Source organism: Etheostoma spectabile, chromosome 2, assembly GCF_008692095.1.
Source record: "Etheostoma spectabile isolate EspeVRDwgs_2016 chromosome 2, UIUC_Espe_1.0, whole genome shotgun sequence".
Lineage (NCBI taxonomy): Eukaryota > Metazoa > Chordata > Actinopteri > Perciformes > Percidae > Etheostoma > Etheostoma spectabile.
In genome coordinates this window covers 2,447,746-2,469,543 of record NC_045734.1, presented here as the reverse complement: position 1 = coordinate 2,469,543, position 21,798 = coordinate 2,447,746, and the positions used below count along the sequence as shown (strand labels likewise).

Below are 21,798 nucleotides of genomic sequence, written 5' to 3'. Positions count from 1 at the left end.
ACATGGAGGACAGCTCACAAACAGCTTCCAAGTACGAACAGGAGTCCGACAAGGATGCCTGTTGTCACCTTTCCTTTTCCTTCTCGCAATCGACTGGATTATGAAGACATCCACCAGCGGGCATAGGAACGGAATACAATGGACTCTGTGGAGCCAGCTCGACGACTTGGACTTCGCCGATGATCTGGCACTACTTTCCCACAGCAGATGCAAGAGAAGACAAACGTAGTGGCAACCTTGTCGCAGCAAATCGGCCTAATCATCCACAGGGACAAGACCAAGATCCTAAAGACCAACTCCGCAAGCACAGAACCCATCACCCTGAATGGGAGCCCCCTGGAAGAAGCGCAGTCTTTCACATACTTGGGAAGCATCATTGACCAGCAGGGCAGTACAGACGCAGACGTCAAGGCAAGGATTGGTAAAGCAAGAGCCGCCTTTGCCCAGCTCAAGAACATCTGGACCTCCAGAGAGCTGTCAGTGACCACCAAGATCCGAATATTCAACTCCAATGTAAAGTCAGTCTTACTGTATGGGGCAGAGACCTGGAGGATAAATAAGACTACCATCAGAAAAGTCCAGACCTTCATTAACACCTGCCTCAGAAGAATTCTCCAGATCCGATGGCCTGACACCATCAGTAATACCAACCTCCGGGAAAGGACGGACCAACTCCCTCCCGAAGAAGAAATCAGGAAGAGGAGATGGGGCTGGATAGGGCATACCCTACAAAAACCACCAACCAGCATCACTAGGCAGGCGTTGCGGTGGAACCCACAAGGCAAGCGGGAGAGAGGTCGGCCAAGAAACACCTGGCGATGCGACCCTGAGGCTGACACCACCAAGATGGGTTACACCTGGAACCAGTTAGAGAAAATGGCCCAGGACAGAGGACTCTGGAGAGCTGTTGTTGTTGGCGGCCCATACCCTGGTAGGGGTGACGGGCAGTAAGTAAGTAAGGAATACATGTATTACCAGCAGACCTAGGTAACATGTATTACCTGCAAGTCTAGGTAACATGTATTACCAGCAGACCTAGGTAACATGTATTACCTGCAGGTCTAGGCAACATGTATTTTCTGATACCTTTCAGTCGGGTTTCCGACCACACCACAGCACTGAGACGGCTCTTGTAAAAGTCTTTAATGACATCCACCTTAACACAGATAGTGGCAAAATTTTAGTCTTAGTATTACTTGATCTCAGTGCTGCATTTGACACGATCGACCATGACATATTACTAGACCAATTAGAAAACTGGGTTGGCCTTTCTGGCTCAGTACTAAACTGGTTTGAATCCTATTAATAGAATAGGGATTACTTTGTGTCAATAGGTAAATATACATGTGTGTATACAAATATTACGTGCAGAGTTCCCCAAGACTCAATTCTGGGGCCTCTTCTGTTTAACATCTACATGCTTCCACTGGCTCAGATAATGGAAAACAACAAAATAAGTTACCATAGTTATGCGGACGGCACACAAATGTACATAACCTTATTGCCAGAGGACTATAGTCCAGTACAAAAACTGACTAAGTGCATTGAACAAAGTAATGGCTGGATGTGCCAGAACTTTCTGAAATTAAATGAAGGAAAAACTCAGCATCAAACAACAATGTTAAAAACAACAGACAAAGCCAGAAATCTTGGTGTAGTCATGGACTCAGACCTGAACTTTAACAGCCACATTAAGACAATTACAAAGTCAGCCTACTATCACCTTAAGAATCTATCAAGGGTTAAAGGACCTAACAGGATTTGGAAAGACTTGTCCATGCTTTCATCTTAAGTAGACTTGACTACTGTAACGGGGTCTTTACAGGTCTCCCTAAAAAATCAATCAGGCAGCTACAGCTGATTCAGAACTGTTCGAGTCCTCACTAAGACCAAGAGACTGGCTCACATCACTCCAGTTCTGAAGTTTTACACTGGCTCCCTGTTTCTAAAAGAATTGATTTAAAAATACTTTTGATAGTTTATATATCACTAAATGGTTTAGGGCCAAAATACATTTCTGATCTTTTACTAAACTATTACCCACCCAGACCTCTTAGGTCATTAGAGAAAGGTCTGCATTCTGTCCCCAGAGTCAGAACTCAACAGGGCGAAGCAGCATTCAGTTTCTTTGCTCCTCATTTCTGGAACAAACTCCCAGAAAACTGCTACTCTCAGTTCTTTTAAATCAAGGCTGAAGACCTTTCTTTTTGATGTTGCCTTTCTCTAGATGGTTGTTCATTTCTTTAATGTTTAAATTTCTTATACTGCACTGTAACTTTTACTCTTGTGTTTTATCTGTTTCCATTTTTTTATTTTTTTATTTTTAACTGTTTATTCTTGTGTTTTATCTGTTTTCATTTTTTTTAAACTGTTTTTTAACTGATTTCGTATAAAGCAATTTGAATTGTCCTGTTCCTGAAATGTGCTACACAAATACAAATAAAGCTTCCTTGCCTTGCCTATTACCTGCTGGTCTAGGTAACATGTACTACCTGCAGGCCTAGATAACATGTATTACCTGCAGGTCTATGTAACATGTATTACCTGCAGACCTATGTAACATGCATAACCTGCAGGCCTGTGTGACTGTGTGACATGCATTACCTTCAAGCTTAGGTAACATGTATTACCTGCAGGCCTATGTAACATGCATTACCTGCAGGTCTAGGTAACATGTATAACCTGCAGGCCTAGATAACATGTATTACCTGCAGGCCTATGTAACATGTGTTACACCACTCACACGGAGACGCTGATAGTAGTGTATAAAAGTTCAGTTTATTCCTTCATAGTAGGATTGTTCACACAGCGAGTTCGAGTTCACTACCGCGGACACACACCAAACGTGTCTCTCCTTTTCTACACGGCCTCAACTTCTCTGCCAAAAGTGTCTTCTTCTTACAATGTATTACAGTAAGTTTGAACCACAAACCACTACACAGCTAGCCCCCTACTGGCAGGATGAAGAACTGCATAATTTATAATAGAACTACATACTTCAATGCATTATTAAACAGAATGCAGCTAAATTATGTGTTGTCTGTAAACCAAACAAAATACTTTCGATAAGGTTAATTCCAGGTGCTACACATGCATTACCTGCAGGTCTAGGTAACATGTATAACCTGCAGGCCTAGATAACATGTATTACCTGCAGGCCTATGTAACATGCATTACCTGCAGGTCTAGGTAACATGTATAACCTGCAGGCCTAGATAACATGTATTACCTGCAGGCCTATGTAACATGCATTACCTGCAGGCCTATGTAACATGCATTACCTGCAGGTCTATGTAACATGCATTAACTGCAGGATCTGCAGATTGGATCTGCACATGCTGCCATGACACAGACCTAACTACAAAAACAAACAATTCTTATGAAATGAGATGAAATGTGTGTGAAACCAGCCTATGACTTTGATTCCTTCACTGTATTTCTTTAGTCTCAAACACCAACATATCGTCACCATAGCACCAGGTGTTGTTCACCAACCTGGATCTACAAACAGCTGGGGGCTCGGAGCTTTCTGGAATTTCATGATAAAATCATAAGCAAAGAATTTAATGGTTAATCCTATGATTGTCTATAGTTGACTCACACTTTTTATGTGTTATAAATGTAATTTCAAAAGAATGTTTTTAAGTTTTTACAGCTCAAGTGGTGTTTGTGACTTGACAAAACCCTGGTAGTAACTCAGATCACGTCACCAGTACATGCAAATAACTTTAGTCTAGAGGAGAGAACCATCTGGAAGGGCTGTGAAACTCAACTTGACATTCAAAAGACCCTTTTCTTTATCTGAGTTATGACTTGCTGGAAAACCTAAAGAAATAGATATGGCCGCATGGGAAGGTTTGGCCTGGGTGGATGCTAGAATGGTCTGACAGCACCGGGTCGAGTGCGGTACCTATTTTAAGGTTTTCCACCACCCTTCCTAGTTATACCTTAAAGGGAAACTACAGTTTTTTACCGCTTCTTTCTAGGGAAATTGTTTTCTCTTTGGCAATATTTTAAACCCGTTTTGTGGTTAGCAGAGTTGATACTTGACCAATGTCATTCAGACACAAAAACACAGGAACATATGGTCCAGGTTGAAAGAAACAATAGTTACCATTTAATTATGCTTGCGAAAGGCAAAGATCTTTGCACATTTTGAGAATACGAGGGGGTTTCAGTGAAAATAAAAAAAATATAAAAATGAGTTGGAAGCTTTTCCAAATCAAGGTGTTCTGTAGAATATGTGACCCAAGTCTGGTGGTCCTGGGTCCATCCTAAGGACCCTTACTGGTTCCCTAAAACAGGGTCCGGACTTTTGGGAAGAATAATGCTTGTTAGTAAAATTTACTTTTAAAAACTCATATTTACTCACAGATGGGCCCAAGAGACCCCAGACTTTGAGCACAAATACCCAGGATGTGCCATTCAAAATGAATTGAAGTTTTGTAAGGGTAAATACACAGGAATTATTCCAAGTGGGGATTAAAAAGGTGAATAAATGCTTAACCTCCATGAGCTCCTTGGAGGTGCTACTCTGCTCCCTGAGCTCCTTCCTCTTCAGTCGGCCCTCCTTCCGCTGCAGGGACCTAGATCATAATAATCTGGCTCAATCTTCTTCTGTCTGCACGGCAGCTGCCCCCTGCTGGCCTGGAGATAAATCTTCTTCTTTCTGCGTGGCAGCTGCCCCCTGCTGGAAAGAAGTGACAGAACACAGATGTGACTTCGTGCATCACTCCTCTCTTTAGTTCAACAAACAGAGTCAGTAGTGGAGACAACAGAGAGAGAGAGAGAGTTTTTACCCTGCAGTAGAAGTAAAGAACAATGTTCTCCACCAGCAGAAACAGCAGCAGGACGGTCGCTCTAATGATTAAAGGCCTCAGTTCTGATGGAACACATGGAGAGTAAACACATCACACAACACCGTGAGTCCAAAACACTCCCATTAAACACAAACTGACCAGACATAAAAGATCAATTCAACATGGACACTTATCTCTCACACTTAGTATGCTTCGTATTGACTTTATATCATACCATGGTCAGAGCTTTGTGATTGGTCACATTAGAAGGTGATTCTCCCAGTGAAACACCTGGCTCACTTCATCAGAGAACCAGAGTTATCCTTGTAACCAAACATGCTCTGTCCTTCAGTTAATTCGCAGCTGATTTGTATGAGTTTGGTTCCTATCTGACACGTGTAACACGATGACAGTAGTCACAAAGTCAGTCCAGAAACAACATGTTGATCATTTTCACTCAATTTGGACAAATCGTCTTCTCCATTTGTGTAAACACCTTACCCATGATGCTGAGTGAGAGCACACGGCTCTCAGAGGAGAAGTTATGAGAGAAAACATTGAGCTGATAAACACAGCTGTAGTTTCCTTGGTGGAAGGGCTCGGCAGCAGGAAAAAGGAAGTGGGCAGAGTGATTGACAGCTGGCTGGGTGGTGTTGTGTGCTGAGTCGGAGGAGGTGACGCTGAGCTGGAAGGAGCCTCCTGGGTACTGTGGATGGATGGAGCAGCTGATGGTGAAGTTGGAGCCCCAGAACACCTGGAACCCCTGCTGCTGGTCCTCCTCGGAGACCCCGACCATGGAGGAGGACACAGAGATGTTGGGCGGAAGCAGCAGGTCTGGAAACACAGAGAAAGAAAGACAGGCAAGCAGGCAGACAGACAGGAAGACAGACAAACAGGCAGTTTGAAGCTTCCAGAAACGGTATTTACATAATTAAGGAGTTGTAATGGTGAACAGTAATAATAATAATAATAATGATAATAATAATAATAATAATAATAATAATAATAATGGTAGCAGTAGAGTATTAAACACATTTCAAGCCAGTGTTATTGCACAGAACACATATTATTGTCCAGTTTCAACCTCACTAAGTGTCTGTCTGTCAGACACTTAGAGGGAGGAGTTAAAAAAGTTTGATGGCCACAGGCAAGAATGCCTTCCTGTGGCACTTTGTTGTGCATTTTGGGAAAATATGTCTTTCACTGAAAGTGCTCCTGTGTATGAGCAGCAAGCCATGGAGTGGGTGTGAGACATTGTCCAAGATGGCATGTAGTTTGGACAGCATCCTCCTCTCTGACACCACCGACAGAGAGTCCAGCACCACCCCCACAACGTCATTGGCCTTGCGGATCAGTTTGTTGAGTCTGTTGGCGTCCGCTACCCTCAGCCTGCTGCCCCAGCATGCAACTGCAAACAGGATAGTATTGGCCACCTCAGTCTCATAAAACATCCTCAGCATTGTCTTGCAGATGTTGAAGGACCTCAGCCTCCTCAGAAAATAGAGACAGCTTTGGCCCTTCCTGTAAAGGTCTTGAGGGGTCTTGGCCCAGTCCAGTTTAATGTCCAAGTGCACTCCCAGGTATTTGTAGTCCTCCACAATGTCCACACTGATCCCCTGGATGTAAACAGGGCTCACTGGTGTCTTGGCTTTCCTTAGATCCACAACCAACTCCTTAGTCTTTGTCACGTTGAGCTGTACATGGTTCTGCTCACTCCATGTGACAAAGACCCCACCACAGCTCTGACCTCAGCCTCATCCCCCTTGCTGATACATCCAACCACAGCAGAGTTATCAGAAAACTTCTGAAGATGGAAGGACTCTGTGTGGTAGTTGAAGTCTGTGGTGTAGATGGTGAAGAGGAAAGGAGAGAGGACAGTCCCCTGCGGGGCCCCGGTGTTGCTGACCACGCTGTCTGAAACACAGTGTTGCAGGCGCACATACTGTGGTCTGCCAGTCAGGTAGTCAACAACCCAGTACACAAGGGGCGGGGGATCCACCTACTTGCTGTCAGCTTCTCACCCAGCAGGGCCGGCCGGATGGTGTTGAAAGCACTGGAGAAGTCAAAAAACATGAACCTAAACATGCTCGCTGGCTGGTCCAGGTGGGCGTAGATGTGTTTGAGCCGGAAGATGATGCCGTCTTCAACTTAAAGTTGGGTCTGGTAGGCGAACTGGAGGGGGTCCAGGAGAGGTCTGACCATGGGCCGTAGCTCTTCCAGAACCAGTCTCTCTAGGGTCTTCATAATGTGGGATGTCAGTGCCACGGGTTGGTAGTCCTTAGAGTCACTGGGACGTGGCGTCTTTGGCACAGGAACAAGGCAAGATGTCTTCCACAGTACGGGGACCCTTTGGAGACTGAGGTTGAATCCCATTTCTCCATCTTACCTTGTTTCAAGGGCTAAGGGGTAGGGGTGAAAACATACCCCTATGAAATGGGACACCACTTGGTTACATCACCATACAGTATTGATCACCCTTAACTCTTGGTTTTAAGGGCCAAGGGGTAGGGGTAAGGGGTAAAGGGTAGGGATAAGATGGAGAAATGGGATTGACCATCATATCCTATTAATGACACTGGAACATTTAATTGGCATTAAAGGAACTGCTCTAAGCTGGTTTAAGTCATATTTATCAGATCAATCTCAGTTGTAGACGGTTAGCTCCATGGTATAACACTGAAACTCGCAAATTAAAACAAATATTGCGGAAACTTGAGAAAATTTAGCGTTCCACCAAACTAGAAAATTCTCGTTTAATTTGGCAAGATAGTCTTAAAACGTATAGGAAAGCCCTCCGTAATGCCAGAGCAGCGTGCTAATCGTCATTAATAGAGGAAAATAGGAACAACCCCAGGTTTCTTTTCAGCACTGTAGCCAGGCTTACAGAAGTTCACAGCTCTATTGAGCCAAGTATTCACATAGCTCTTAGTAGTAACGACTTTATGAGATTCTTCAAGGATAACATTATAACTATTAGAAGCAAAATTCACCAAGACCTGCCTTTACCGGACTTATCTCTAACTCAGGAACCTTAGAAACAGTTGTAAATCTAGATATATGTTTAGACTGCTTTGCTTCACTTGATCTTTATCAATTTAATTCAATTATTTCTTCATCTAAACCATCAACCTGCCTCTTAGACCCTATCCTGACTAGGTTACTTAAAGAAGTTTTACCCTTAGTCAACACTTCTCTACTAGATACAACCAATCAATCTTTATTAACAGGCTATGTACCACAGGGACTTTAAAGTAGCTGTAATTAAACCTCTTCTGAAAAAGCCCAACCTTGATCTAGATGTTTTATGTTTATAGACCTATATCCAACCGTCCATTTCTCTCTAAGATTTTTGAGAAAGTAGTCGCCAAACAGCTGTGTGACTTCCTGCATAGCAACAACTTATTGGAGGATTTTCAGTCAGGATTTAGAGTTCAACCTAGTACAGAGACAGCACTTATGAAAATTGCAATAGACTTCCTAATTGCATTAGACAAAGGACTTATCTCTGTACTGGTGTTATTAGATCTTAGTGCTGCATTTGATTCCATTGACCATCATATCTTATTACAGAGATTGGAACATTTAATTGGCATTAAAGGGACTGCTCTAAGCTGTTTAAGTCTTATTTATCAGATCGATCTCAGTTTGTTCATGTTAACAATGAATCCTCCGTGCACGCCAAAGTTAGTTATGGAGTCCCACAAGGATCTGTGCTCGGTCCAATCCTGTTCACTTTATATATGCTTCCTTTAGGCAATATTGTCAGGAAACACTCCATAAACTTTCATTGTTATGCAGATGATACTCAATTATACCTATCAATCAAGCCGGATGAAACTAATCAGTTAGCTAAACTTCAAATGTGCCTTCAGGATATTAAAACCTGGATGACCTGTAATTTTCTAATGTTAAACTCAGATAAAACTGAAGTTATTGTTCTGGGGCCCAAGCACCTCCGTGACGCATTATCCAATGAGATAGTTACTCTGGATGGCATCACCCTGGCCTCCAGCACCACTGTGAGCAATCTTAGAGTTATCTTTGATCAGGACATGTCCTTTACTTCACACATAAAGCAAATTTCAAGGACCGCCTTTTTTCACCTACGTAATATTGCAAAAATCAGGAATATTCTGTCTAAAAATGATGCAGAAAAATTAGTCCATGCATTTGTTACTTCTAGGCTGGATTACTGCAATTCTCTATTATCAGGCTGCTCGAAAAAGTCCATAAAGACTCTTCAGCTGATCCAGAATGCTGCAGCACGTGTTCTGACAGGAACCAGGAAAAGAGATCACATCTCTCCTGTTTTAGCTTCTCTGCATTGGCTTCCTGTAAAATCCAGAATAGAATTTAAAATCCTTCTTCTCACCTACAAAGCTCTTCATGGTCCTGGCACCATTTTATCTTAAAGAGCTCATAGTACCTTACTACCCCACCAGAGCACTACGCTCCCAGAATGCAGGGTTACTTGTGGTTCCTGTGGACACCGTCTCCACATTTAAGAGTAGGTTTAAGACTTTGCTCTTTGATAAAGCTAATAGTTAGGGCTGGCTCAGGAAAGTCCTGAACCATCCCTTAGTTACGCCGCTATAGGACTAGACTGCTGGGGGACTTCCCATGATCCACATAGCACCTCTAAAATTGAATTGAAAATAGTTAGGGAGTGAGGAGTTGCAGCGTCCGCCTAACCCGGCCCACCTGCTTCTCGTCATAGTTGTCAGATTTATCTATCACATAATCAATAATAGAATAAAACTAGAGGGAGGCAGGGCATACAGCCCGATCCGGTTGGGGAGAGTTCTAGCCTGACCAGGTTCCTCTCTTTACCCTGTCTCTTTTAGTTATGCTGTAATAGTTTTAGACAACTGGGGGACTTCCTTCCTTCGACACACTGAGCTCCTGTCTCCTCTAACTTTCTATCTTCCCATTTTGTGTGCATCCATGTCCCAGAAATGCTTGTTACTAACCTAGCTCTGGGGAGTCATTCCCCGGTTTCCTTGGATCAGGGAGGCTCCAAAATCATGGTAACAGCTGTCGCCATGGTCCAGCTACACGTTCCGTTCTGCGATGCCCTTTTACATCCTGCCACAATCTGCGGTGCCCTGCTACGTCCTGCTGTGCCTTGTAATGCCGCACAGTGCCCTGCTATGCCACAAACTACTACAAACTATTAGTTTTTGGGACTGTTATTGCCACTCTTCATTCTAACCCCAACCAGTTGTCTGACACCGTCTACCAAGAGCCTGGGTCTGTCCGAGGTTTCTTCCCAAAGGGGAGTTTTTCCTTGCAACTGTTGCACTGTTGCTTGCTCTGGAGGAAACTACTCTGTTGGGTCCTTGTAAATTCTGGAGAATGGTCTAGACCTACTCTATCTGTAAAGTGTCTTGAGACAACTCTTGTTATGAATTGATACTATAAATAAAATTGAATTGAATCATTCACTTAGACACAAAGACACATAGGAACATATGGTCCAGGTTGATAACTCATTACACAATAGGAACATCATGGATCATCTGATCTGAAGAGGTTACTGGATGTTTTCTGTTATGAGGTTGTTTGGTTGTTTATTGAAGACACTTTGAGTTTGGACATTTCGAAAAGAAAAGGACGTGAAAAACATTTAGATTTTTCCTACTTTTTTTATGTATAATATATATATAGATATATATATATATATATATATATATATATACATATACACACACAACACACACACACACACACACACACACACACACACACACACACACACGTACACTCACCTATAGGATTATTAGGAACACCATACTAATACTGTGTTTGACCCCCTTTCGTCTTCAGAACAGCCTTAATTCTACATGGCATTGATTCAACAAGGTGCTGAAAGCATTCTTTAGAAATGTTGGCCCATATTGATAGGATAGCATCTTGCAGTTGATGGAGATTTGTGGGATGCACATCCAGGGCACGAAGCTCCCGTTCCACCACATCCCAAAGATGCTCTATTGGGTTGAGATCTGGTGACTGTGGGGGCCTAAAGTGTGCCAAGAAAACCTCCCCCACACCATCACACCACCAACACCTGCCTGCACAGTGGTAACAACGCATGATGGATCCATGTTCTCATTCTGTTTACGCCAAATTCTGACTCTACCATCTGAATGTCTCAACAGAAATCGAGACTCATCAGACCAGGCAACATTTTTCCAGTCTTAAACTGTCCAATTTTGGTGAGCTCTTGCAAATTGTAGCCTCTTTTTCCTATTTGTAGTGGAGATGAGTGGTACCTGGTGGGGTCTTCTGCTGTTGTAGCCTATCCTCAAGGTTGTGCGTCTTGTGGCTTCACAAATGCTTTGCTGCATACCTCGGTTGTAACGAGTGGTTTTTCAGTCAAAGTTGCTGTTCTATCAGCTTGAATCAATCGGCCCATTCTCCTCTGACCTCTAGCATCAACAAGGCATTTTCACCCACAGGACTGCAGCATACTGGATGTTTTTCCCTTTTCGCACCATTCTTTGTAAACCCTAGAAATGGTTGTGCGTGAATATCCCAGTAACTGAGCAGACTGTGAAATACTCAGACCGGCCAGTCTGCCACCAACAACCATGTCACGCTCAAAATTGCTTAAATCACCTTTCTTTCCCATTCTGACATTCAGTTAGGAGTTCAGGAGATTGTCTTGACTAGGACCACGCCCCTAAATGCATTGAAGCAACTGCCATGTGATTGGTTGATGAGATAATTGCATTAATGAGAAATTGAACAGGTGTTCCTAATAATCCTTTCGCTGAGTGTATATAATTAGTGTCTTGTATTTTAAGTTTGTTATATAATATATATTTTTCTTGTATGTTGTTAAAAATAAAAGCATTAATCTGCTCATTCATTCATTCATTCACCTCAATTATATGCTTACCTGAGCAGGTGAGATTAAGGAAGAAGGAGGAAGACAAGATTGATTCTGCACACTCCCTCAGAGTGGATCCAGACTCAACACAGTCAGACCAAATCAACCACACAGATCTGTTTGATGACTCTTTTCTCTTAACTACAGAAACAGCAGAGCCGCAGTCTAACTCTCTGCAGGCAGCAGCTAATGCATTCAGGGTCCAAGTAGAGTTATTATTATAGATATTGCCTATCACCGGTCTCCATTCTCCGTCATGTTTCACCTCCAGTGTTCCTGCACAGCGACTGGCTCCTCCCACCAACCTGACAGGCTCTGAACAGAAACCAGAGAGTCATCAGCAAAAGAACAAAGTGAGTATTATTAGAACAAAAATTAACCAACTCAGAGCTGCAGCTCCTCTTCTACCTGAGCAGGTGAGTCCAACAGCTTTTCCAGGTGAGCAGGTGTTTCTATCTGAGCCTGAGCTTCTACAGTCCAGGAGAGCAGACTCATGGCCTCCACACTGGAACTCTTTGGTCCTTATTAGAGGCTCCACTTCTCCATAGAGTGCCCCCTGGAGGACTGAAGGAGCCCCACAGCCAAGCTCCCTGCAGACCACCTCTGCCTCCTGCTGGTCAAAGTCATGTTCACACACCGAGGACCAGCGCTGGGTAGACTGGTTAGTCTTCACCTCCAGTCTGCCTGAGCACAGACTGGTCCCATTCACCAGCCTGACAGAGTCTGGAGAAATGATAGAAGATAACATAGAGAGAAAAGAGACACCAGACACAGACCAACAAGATGACATCATACAACAAGTCACTGATTCAAACTGGACTCAGCACCGCTCCAACAGAATCATTAACATCAGAACTCATCTTTAAACCATGGTCCCACTACCGAAAGTGTGAATTTGGTGACGCGTTTACATTCAAAGTCAATAGAAATATGCATTTGTGTCAAACTGTTTATTTACATGGAGTTTGGTTGGTTTAGCAAACACCTTTTGAGAATGTTTTTATGTTTAAAAAAAGGATGTTACCCTTTAACAGAAATTCTTTCCATAATGTTGTCAGAGACTTTTATTAATCTGAGTCTGTGAGCATATATCTATATACACACACTGCATGAAGTGTGCTATGTAACCCATGTGTTGTTTTGATGTATGAACTAAATATTAGAAACAGCTAAAACTATATAATAGGTGTTAGGTGTGACCTTTGGCACACTTTTAAGTGCGCTAAGGGTCACACATACTATAACAGAGGAAAAATAAAGATCATGTCTTCTGCCGTGGCCACCTGTGTGATTATGTAATGGCGGAAATACCCTGATTTTCAGAAGGGAGGGTTTTTAGCCTTGACTATGACTATAAACATGAGTTGATGTGGACTCTTTTGCGCAGCTTGTCATCTCTCTCTGCTATGCTCTTCTCACCCACTTGCCAGGTTTTTTTTTTATTCTCTGATTTTTGACACTTTTTGCATTTAGGGCAGAAAGGGAAAAGACTTTTACTGTAATTTATACTTGCTTTTGATTATTCACTAAAAGAATAAAACCACCTGAGCTCGTTGTGAGCTAGGGGACCCAAAAGGGATTTGTATTCCTTGATTTTAGTCATTTAATTCCTCTCTCTCTCACCTTGGCAGTCCCCTTGAGGGTAGTTACGACTCCTCTTTAACCGCCTTGGTGAGTTGCTGCCCAGCAGGGATCAAAATTGACAGTCAGACCTCCTGTTATCTCCTAATGGGAGTGCATTTCCCCATCCGCTCTGCCGGTCAGAGCTACCGAGCGACCGATAAAGACCAAACAATCGGACCGGCCACCAATAAAGGCTAGTGGGCAACCTTGATAAGGATGGGACCTCCGGTGACCCTGGGAGGAACGGTTCCTGACCGTGAGTACTAAAGAAAAATCACTGGTTGTAAAGTTCCCTTCAGGCAGTGCTTAAAATATACAGGGGGACATAAGCCTTCCAGTTGTGGATGTCTTGGGTAAAATCAGAAAAGCCTTACGCCTAGCCTCCGGTTTCCCTGATCCGGACAGGGGCCCTATAATTTAGCAAGAGCGTGTGTCTCTAGTAAAAAGAAATAAAACTTTAATTCTAAAATGTTAAATTAGCAAATCGTTGTGTGCGGATCGAGAATTTAGGATTTATACAATCAGGAAAGTATCAAAAGTAACTCCTTTTAGTACAGACCAAAACATCCTCCCCGCTGACATTAGTACTGTAGAGGACGCAGTAGGGGATGAAATATAAGGAGTTAGCCCTCGACCAAACAAGAGCAATACGACGACTCAGTAACTGTCACTCCGTTCAACAATAAAAGCTGGACAATTCCTAAACTCAGCACAGAGCCACTTCAACATAGTCGTGCGACAGAAAACAGATTGGAGAGATAGTGTAGCTGGCTGTCTGGATTTACCCTGCAGAGATCTGAGTGCAGCTAACCATAGTCCTCAGAAATCCACTGTAGTTTAAATTCAAACATAAAGAAAGAGGAAGGAAACAGAAACTACATGCCTCCAGGCTGAATTTCTTGCAGCACCAGAGCAATCCTGGAAGTGGAACATCAAGAATATAGACTAGCTTTATTTAACGTTAAAAAATTACAGCTGTAAGTTATCGCACCACGGTGACGGGCTTACCTGAGCAGGTGAGATCAAGGAAGGAGGACGAAGAACCTGATTCTGCACACTCTCTCAAAGCAGATCCAGACTCAACACAGTCAGACCTGATCCACCACACAGATCTGTGTGAGGACTCTTCTCTCCATACTACAGCAACAGCAGAGCCACAGTCTAACTCTCTGCAGGCAGCACCTACTGTCTCCAGGGTCCAGTCAGAGAAGTACCTCACTGGTCTCCATTCTCCATCATGTTTCGTCAGCTCCAGTGTTCCTGCACAGCGACTGGCTCCCTCCACCAACCTGACAGACTCTGAACAGAAACCAGAGAATCATCAGCAAGATAAGTGGATTTAATTAAAAAAGCTGAAACTGTAAATATGGATTCTTTCTTAGTCTTTTTTGTCTGTGTGTACCTGTTGAGGTGAGTTCTCCTTCAGCCTGGAGTCCTGAGGAAAAAACCAGAAGGTAAACATCAGTATAAAGCAACCTGATTGGATCACAGCCGTGGACAGAACAAACTCTCTCCAGTTGTTATGGGAAGAATCTTCTAGCAGCTCAGAAACACCTGAGTGAACTAATACTAGTAAAGGAAAGCATTATGTTAACTGGGTTGGAATACAAACGAATAGTGTCTCCAATGAAGGAAGTAATGATGACACAAGGGAAAGGAGTAATTCTTATTGGAGGAGACTTTAATCTTGTCTTTAAACCTAACATCGACTCTACGGCCACAACACCTGAGGAACTATATCAGCTGCATGGACATTACTGAACATGGACAGTTAGATATACTAAAAAAAAGCCTTACTCATCATTACAGTGCATCTTTGAAGAAGAAAACACTGACACATCACTACAATACAGCCTTCAAAAGCATTAGCCTCCATAGACTGTAGAGAGGGGGCGGATAACTTCTTTGAGTTGGTGTGTGTGGGGTATTTCAGGTTATTGATTTGAATGCCGTCAGAGCCGATCTGCGCAATTGTCATGTAATATGACCTTGTAATGAAACATATATTTTACTATTATTATCCCAGAGCAGTGTCTGAACCAAGTTACCTGTTCTTTCCTCATGGCTCATTTCACCATATATGTTTTGTTAAAAGTCACTACAGATATGACTACATTATTCTGATCATGCATGAAAGTAGGAATAATGAATGGGCGGATTGGCTCTGAAGGGATATTAATCAATTACCTTAAATAATCCACTAACCCCCCCCAGATGAGTTACTTTCCCTCCTTCTCTGCAGTCTCTGTAGGCCTTTCCTTTTGAGATGATGTGTTGTAGTCGTGTCTCAGTGTTTTCTTTAAAGATTTACTGGAATGAGAGTAAATCTGCATTCAGTAACTAAATGTTTCCATGTCCACAGTAATGTCCCTGCAGCTCATTGGCCTGTCATGGGACATTCTAACAGCAAAGCTAAAAACTGTAGTTGTAAACTCAGAGAAAACATTTAGCTTCTGAAATAATCAAAGAAGCTGAGCATACACACACTCAGATACACACAGTCACACAGACACTATGTGAGTTTTGGGGGTGAGGATTGCTCTTGGACAGTGAAGGTGCATTTAATGTCTTTCAGTAATGAACACGGTGGTTCTCTTGTCCTAAGTCTCCTTCAATCCTCTCCTTCACCACAAGGAAAAGTGGTTTTGAAAGGACTTAAACTGCAACAAACTCACACACACACATTAAGTGAATGGGTTGCAATAAAAGTACCAAACATATAACAGCACCACTATCTGATGTGCCCTGATGCTATGAACTACTACAAACTACCATTTTTAGTCACTGATCCATTATCTTTTACTTTGACTGTTATTGCCACTATTCAGTTAAACTCCAACCGGTCGTCAGACACCACCTACCAAGAGCCTGGGTCTATCCCAGGTTTCTTCCTAAAAGGGAGTTTTTCCTCATCACTGTCACACTGCTTGTTCTGGAGGGAACTACTAGAACTGTTGGGTTCTTGTAAATTATAGAGTGGTCTAGACCTACTCCATCTGTAAATTATAGAGTGGTCTAGACCTACTCCATCTGTAAATTATAGAGAGATCTAGACCTACTTCTAAATTATAGAAATTGAAATTGAATTTCAGAACCTTTATATCATATTTTTAAATGATCAAAATGCACATTTTTTTCAATACACATAAACCTAAGATCACCTGTTTGTTTAACAAAGATCAGCTCTTCAATATGACACAACATCAGACTACTACTCCTTCAACAAGCAATCCCCAATGATGAGTGACTGTTGCAGTATTCTTAATGCATAGTTGTTACTATGGCAACAGAAACAATATTCCATGTTTAGAACTTGTAAGTCTTAAGAGAGCGAGATTCAGTGTCACCAAAAGCATGGAGCATGAACCAATTAGACTACATTATCTATGGTTGTGGCCATGGGACTTGTCTGAGAGGTATGGGGGAACGTGGTAGAGGACAAGGCCACGGACCAAGACAGAGGCCGTGACAGCAAAGAGTGTCTAATGATATCTATCATATCATAAATCATGGCAGGATGACGGAGGGGGCTACAATGATTCAACCAAAATTCAGAATATCAACCGTGGCCTCAATAATCAGAGCTCCCGCAATGAGAACTGGTAAGCATGAAACAAACACAAAAAAACACAGAAGACAGAAAACATGAGCCGTGACAACAGCAAAGCAAATAAACAATAAAACAGGAAAAAAACAACACTAGAAAGCCACATTCGTGACCGCCATGATTGACACATGCACCAGTGTCAGGCCTGGATTCACCATGCCCAAAGGTTTTTTCCAAGATGTTTGTCTGATGAAAACATCCACTGCGATGTGATATATATGTGCAACAATTAAACTCAAATGTCTTTATTTGTGTCCCCTGGCATGACTGTTCGTGTTTTCAATAATGTGTAATGTTGTAAATGCAGAGCTGCAAAACTGCTTTTTGTTGTCTGTAAAGCAATGACAAATAAAGTATTCTATTCTATATGATATAGAGATATACAGATAATACGTATTACAAAGGTCTTCATCATTCCATCTTTCTGAGTGTTGGAACTGCAGCAAACAGTCCTGAAAGTACTTTGTGAAAGTGGTACTAGTACTGCATTTCCCTGTTTAACACAAGTATATGTGTGTTTATTCTGTCATAAACATGTTCTTCTGTTTTCTTCATCTGGTTGGGAGCAGATATGGATGAGATGTTTTTTTTTTCGTTATTTGAAACTATACACTCACACTAACCTCCACAAGCTTTTATTTTGGTACTTTAGCATTTTGAAATTCCATATTAGTTAAATATTTAGTTTCATCCAAAACATTTAGAGTAAGATTTAAATTTAAGATTTAGATTTAGCATTTAGATTTAACATTTAATATTTAGTTATATACATGTACGTATATACATTTAATACTTGCATTTAACTATTTAAAATATCTCTAAATTGACAAATATTGTTGTATATGTGCAAAAATGTGACCCTCAAAAATTCATACCAGTTTTTTTAACATTGTTGGAAGCTAAATGTGACAAACAGTTGCTGTTATTTTCAGCGTGAGCCGCTTTTCAAACAGCACCCCATACTAAAACACCCTGTTAATACTGTCTTCATATTGCAGTCACATTTATTACTTATAAGCAATTAACTAGGAATTTATTACTGACTTTCTAAACACATTTAAATCAGAAAAGTTAAACTCCAAATATTAAATCTCACTCCGAACAGAAAAACACCCGGCTATATTCTTCAATTTTTCATTCTGGATCGTCTCTGATTACTGTTACAACAATCTACAGATTCTGTTTGGTTCTGATGATCATTAACGTCATACTTTCTGAGTCATCATTAGTTCAGTGGTTGGTTAAATAATTAGAGTTAAGGTTGGATGTTGCAGTAATAACAACGGACTAAAAATACAATCAGAAACGTGGTTTGATGAAAACTTGAAGGATTCTAATGATTCAACTAAATCCATTTTCCCTTCTTGTCTTTTCTGTCTCTGTCTCTGATTTAAAGATTGATATGCGAATATCAAATGTTTGAACACTGCAACTGAAACTTTGGTGTTATTAAACCACAAGAAACTTTGTGTGTCTGAGAGGAAATAAAGAATGAATGAATGATAAGAAGAGATGATGTTTAAAGCAGAGTGGTACCTGAGCTCCACAGCAGCAGCAGCAGCAGCAGGTGATCCATGTCCAGGTGGGGCATCTCTCTGTGTCCGTCTTCCCGTCTGTCTGCTCTCTGCTCTGATCATCACATGTTATATCCTCAGGTTGGATCTACATAGAGCAAGAGGCGGAGCTTTACTGGAATATATGTCTTTTAGTTTGCGTCACTGACACTGATGTAATCTAAGTACTGATTGAAAGCAGTCATACAATGTCTCTCCTGCTGGTTGAACCGATACACACTTTTATCTTGTCTTGTGTGTGTGTGTGTGTGTGTGTGTAAACAAGAAACAATTAAATAAAAGCACTTGTTAAACTCCAGTCACCTAAAGGATTGCCGGCAGCTGGCTTTCACTGACACTGACCTGGGTGTTGTAGTTTTAGACAAGCGGCCATCTTGGTTGTAGGCTGTGGCAGCCACCTTGGCCAGACATTCCTCCCATCCAGCACACGGCCTCTCAGGATGAAGTTTGACAGAACTAAAATAGAAAGAGTGTGATTGTGTGTCTCTGTGTCTCTGATGGCTCCATTAAAGACGATGTGTCCACTCTGTGGACTGATGGGAACGTCTCTGAACTGAATGTATCTGAATCTGATGCTCTGATAAGAAGCTGCACACACATGACAGATTGTAGGACTGTGGTTTCTGACATGTTCCAACAGATTAACATTAGGACAGTCTCGTTGCCGTGGGAACATCAGCAGACCGTCTTTCACATGCGACTTAACATTATTTTGATTAGTGATCAAACTATTGATTCACATACACACTCACACACACACACACACACACACACAAACAGATAAATGCACACACAGAAACACATACACAAACATACTCACAGACACACAGAGACAGACACACACACACAAACATATACACACACATATACACAAATCTCGCACACACGCACACACACACACCAGCACAAACATACACACACAGACACAAACATACACACACACCTTCAAATACACAAACATACACACACAGACACATACATACACACACACACACACACACACACACACACACACACACACAACACACACACACACACACACACAGACACAAACACACACATACACACACAAACACAGACAGACACAGAAAAATACACACACACAGACATCCAAACCGCCACACACAACGCACACGCACACATACACACACACACACACACACACACACACACCCCACACACACACACACACACACACACACACACACACACACACATAAACATACACACACAGACACAAACATATACACACACAGACACACACACACACACACACACACACACACACACACACACTTTATAAGGTTTTAACAGAGCCTGGCTTTTACGTTTGATAGAGGAAACACCCTACCAGCCTCGTCTGGGAGTGGACGATGCTGTCATCTATCTTCTGCAGCAAGCTCATTTGCACCTGGATGGCGGTGGAATAAAGGAGCAGAGAAGTGTGTTAGACTGCAACTCTGCCTCCTGGTCCCAAATATGGATTGTCAAGGATTAGGTCCACTAATAAACTTGTCAAGATTTCTAGAAATGAGTGCTGCTCCATCTCAAGTGGGATGAATGCCGTCTCTGCGAATCAGACCAGGTCTTCCCCAGAAAGACTGCCAGTGATCCACAAAGCCCACATCATTATCTGGACACCACCTCGATAGCCAGCGGCGAAATGATGACATGCGGCTATACATGTCATCACTGGTTAGATTTGGCAGGGGTCCAGAGAAAACTACGGTGTCCGACATTGACTTCGCGTATGTACACATCGATTCAACATTGATCTTTGTGACCTCCATTTGGCGTAACCGGGAGTCATTAACGCCAACGTGAATAACAATCTTACTGTATTTACGTTTATCCTTAGCCAGCAGTTTCAGATAAGACTCAATGTCGCTTGCTCTAGCCCCCGGGATGTATGTGCTATGATGATGATAATAATAATGACAATGATAATAATGAGTTCTCCTGTACAAGCGTCTATTTAAATCTCTTTATCCAGTTTGAATATTCAGTTTGTTGAATATGGTTTGTGTAAATTTCCAATCTCTGGCGGGTGCTCTCCAGTTAAAAATGTACTTTGTTATCCTGTTAAAAATGATATTGTTTAATTCACATGTTGTGTTTCACCGATTTATGGCTGCTGGCTTTGCTAAATTCAGGTTTCTCAGAATGGAGCTGCCGATAACCAGAGTTGATTTCTCAGTGGGTGTGTTGCTGAGTGGGGAAAATCTGTTAGAAACGCTAACAGTCTGGTGGCGGTCCGTGGCCTTTGAATGCTTACGACTAACTCGTCCTTGCACCGTCACCCAGGCACTATGTCCTTGCTGCTCAGGAGTTGCTGGAGGACGGCTACCATAGGCTAACTCAGGTTCAGGCCGGCCCGCGCCAACTACCGGGGGGGGGGTTAGCTACAGTAACTAACGGCTGATCTATCATGGTGCTGATCCGGACTTCTAACTCACTAAGCCTCGCCTCCATGTCTATAAACACATACACATACACATACTATTGCCGTTAAAGGATGCAGAGGAGTAACTAAACATCTCACACATCGAGCAGGAGAAAGTAGGAGAGAGAGACATGGCTAACTGCTGAGCTAAAGTTGCTGGCAGCTAAGCTAAAGTAGGGTAGCGTTAGCTACCAAGCGTTCAAAACAACTGTTATTTAACAAAAGTCACTGAAAGATGTAAAAGAAGTGCTTATGCCTATTCCCCGTTGATGCGAGCTCTAAGCGAAGTAAATGTAGTTTAAAGCTTCAGTAGGTAACTTTTGTAAAAATGTATTTTTTACATATTTGTTAAAACTGTCACTATGTCCTGACAGTAGAATATGAGACAGATAATCTGTGAAAAAATCAAGCTCCTGTGGCTCCTCTCTGTCCTCTTACTGTCACTAGCAGAAATACACCGCTCCCGGTCAGAAACAGCCAATCAGAGCAAGGAGGACTGTCTTAGCGTGTCAATCACTCTCGTGTACGCGCCGCTCATACCCCTCCCCCGCACAGCGCGTGCCGTGTTCAAGCTAAAGATTGCCAGTGTGCTGCAGTTGTGCTAATCGCGGAGAAATAACTTTTCAGGAAAACTGCCAATTTCTCGAGTGACACCTGCTCAGAAAACAAAGACGGGCAAACAGAAGAAGACCGATGACAAAAAGCGAGCTTAAGAATTAAACCGAGCCCGAAATAAAGCGAGGGTCACATCGAAGCGGCTTTTCAGAGGTGGAGGGAGCTACGCCTCCTAGAAGGATTCAACACGGATTCAGAGCTAGCGTTAGCCACATTTCTGCTGACATGTAAGTATCCCTGCTGAT

General features: G+C 42.4%; 1 protein-coding gene across 1 annotated transcript; it reads right to left on the bottom strand.

The window, feature by feature from the left end:
* Window positions 1–3,658: 3,658 nt before the first annotated feature.
* On the bottom strand, window positions 3,659–18,569 carry LOC116695569 (uncharacterized). Its single transcript, XM_032525900.1, has 6 exons — window positions 18,458–18,569; window positions 14,717–14,749; window positions 14,323–14,613; window positions 5,301–5,633; window positions 4,800–4,882; window positions 3,659–4,647 (listed from the first exon to the last, which is right to left on the bottom strand). Exons 1-6 carry the CDS (start codon window positions 18,510–18,512, stop codon window positions 4,558–4,560), a joined length of 885 nt encoding a protein of 294 aa, XP_032381791.1. The 5' UTR covers window positions 18,513–18,569; the 3' UTR covers window positions 3,659–4,557.
* Between the last annotated feature and the right edge of the window lie 3,229 nt (window positions 18,570–21,798).

Excerpts from the sequence above, each read along its gene's own strand:
- LOC116695569 (XM_032525900.1), bottom strand. The coding sequence starts at position 18,512 with ATGCCCCACCTGGACATGGATCACCTGCTGCTGCTGCTGCTGCTGTGG. Across the intron at positions 4,883-5,300 it reads GCTCTCACTCAGCATCATGG|AACTGAGGCCTTTAATCATT; the intron begins GTAAGGTGTTTA and ends GTGTTCCATCAG. Across the intron at positions 4,648-4,799 it reads TTCTTTACTTCTACTGCAGG|GCCAGCAGGGGGCAGCTGCC; the intron begins GTAAAAACTCTC and ends ATTTATCTCCAG.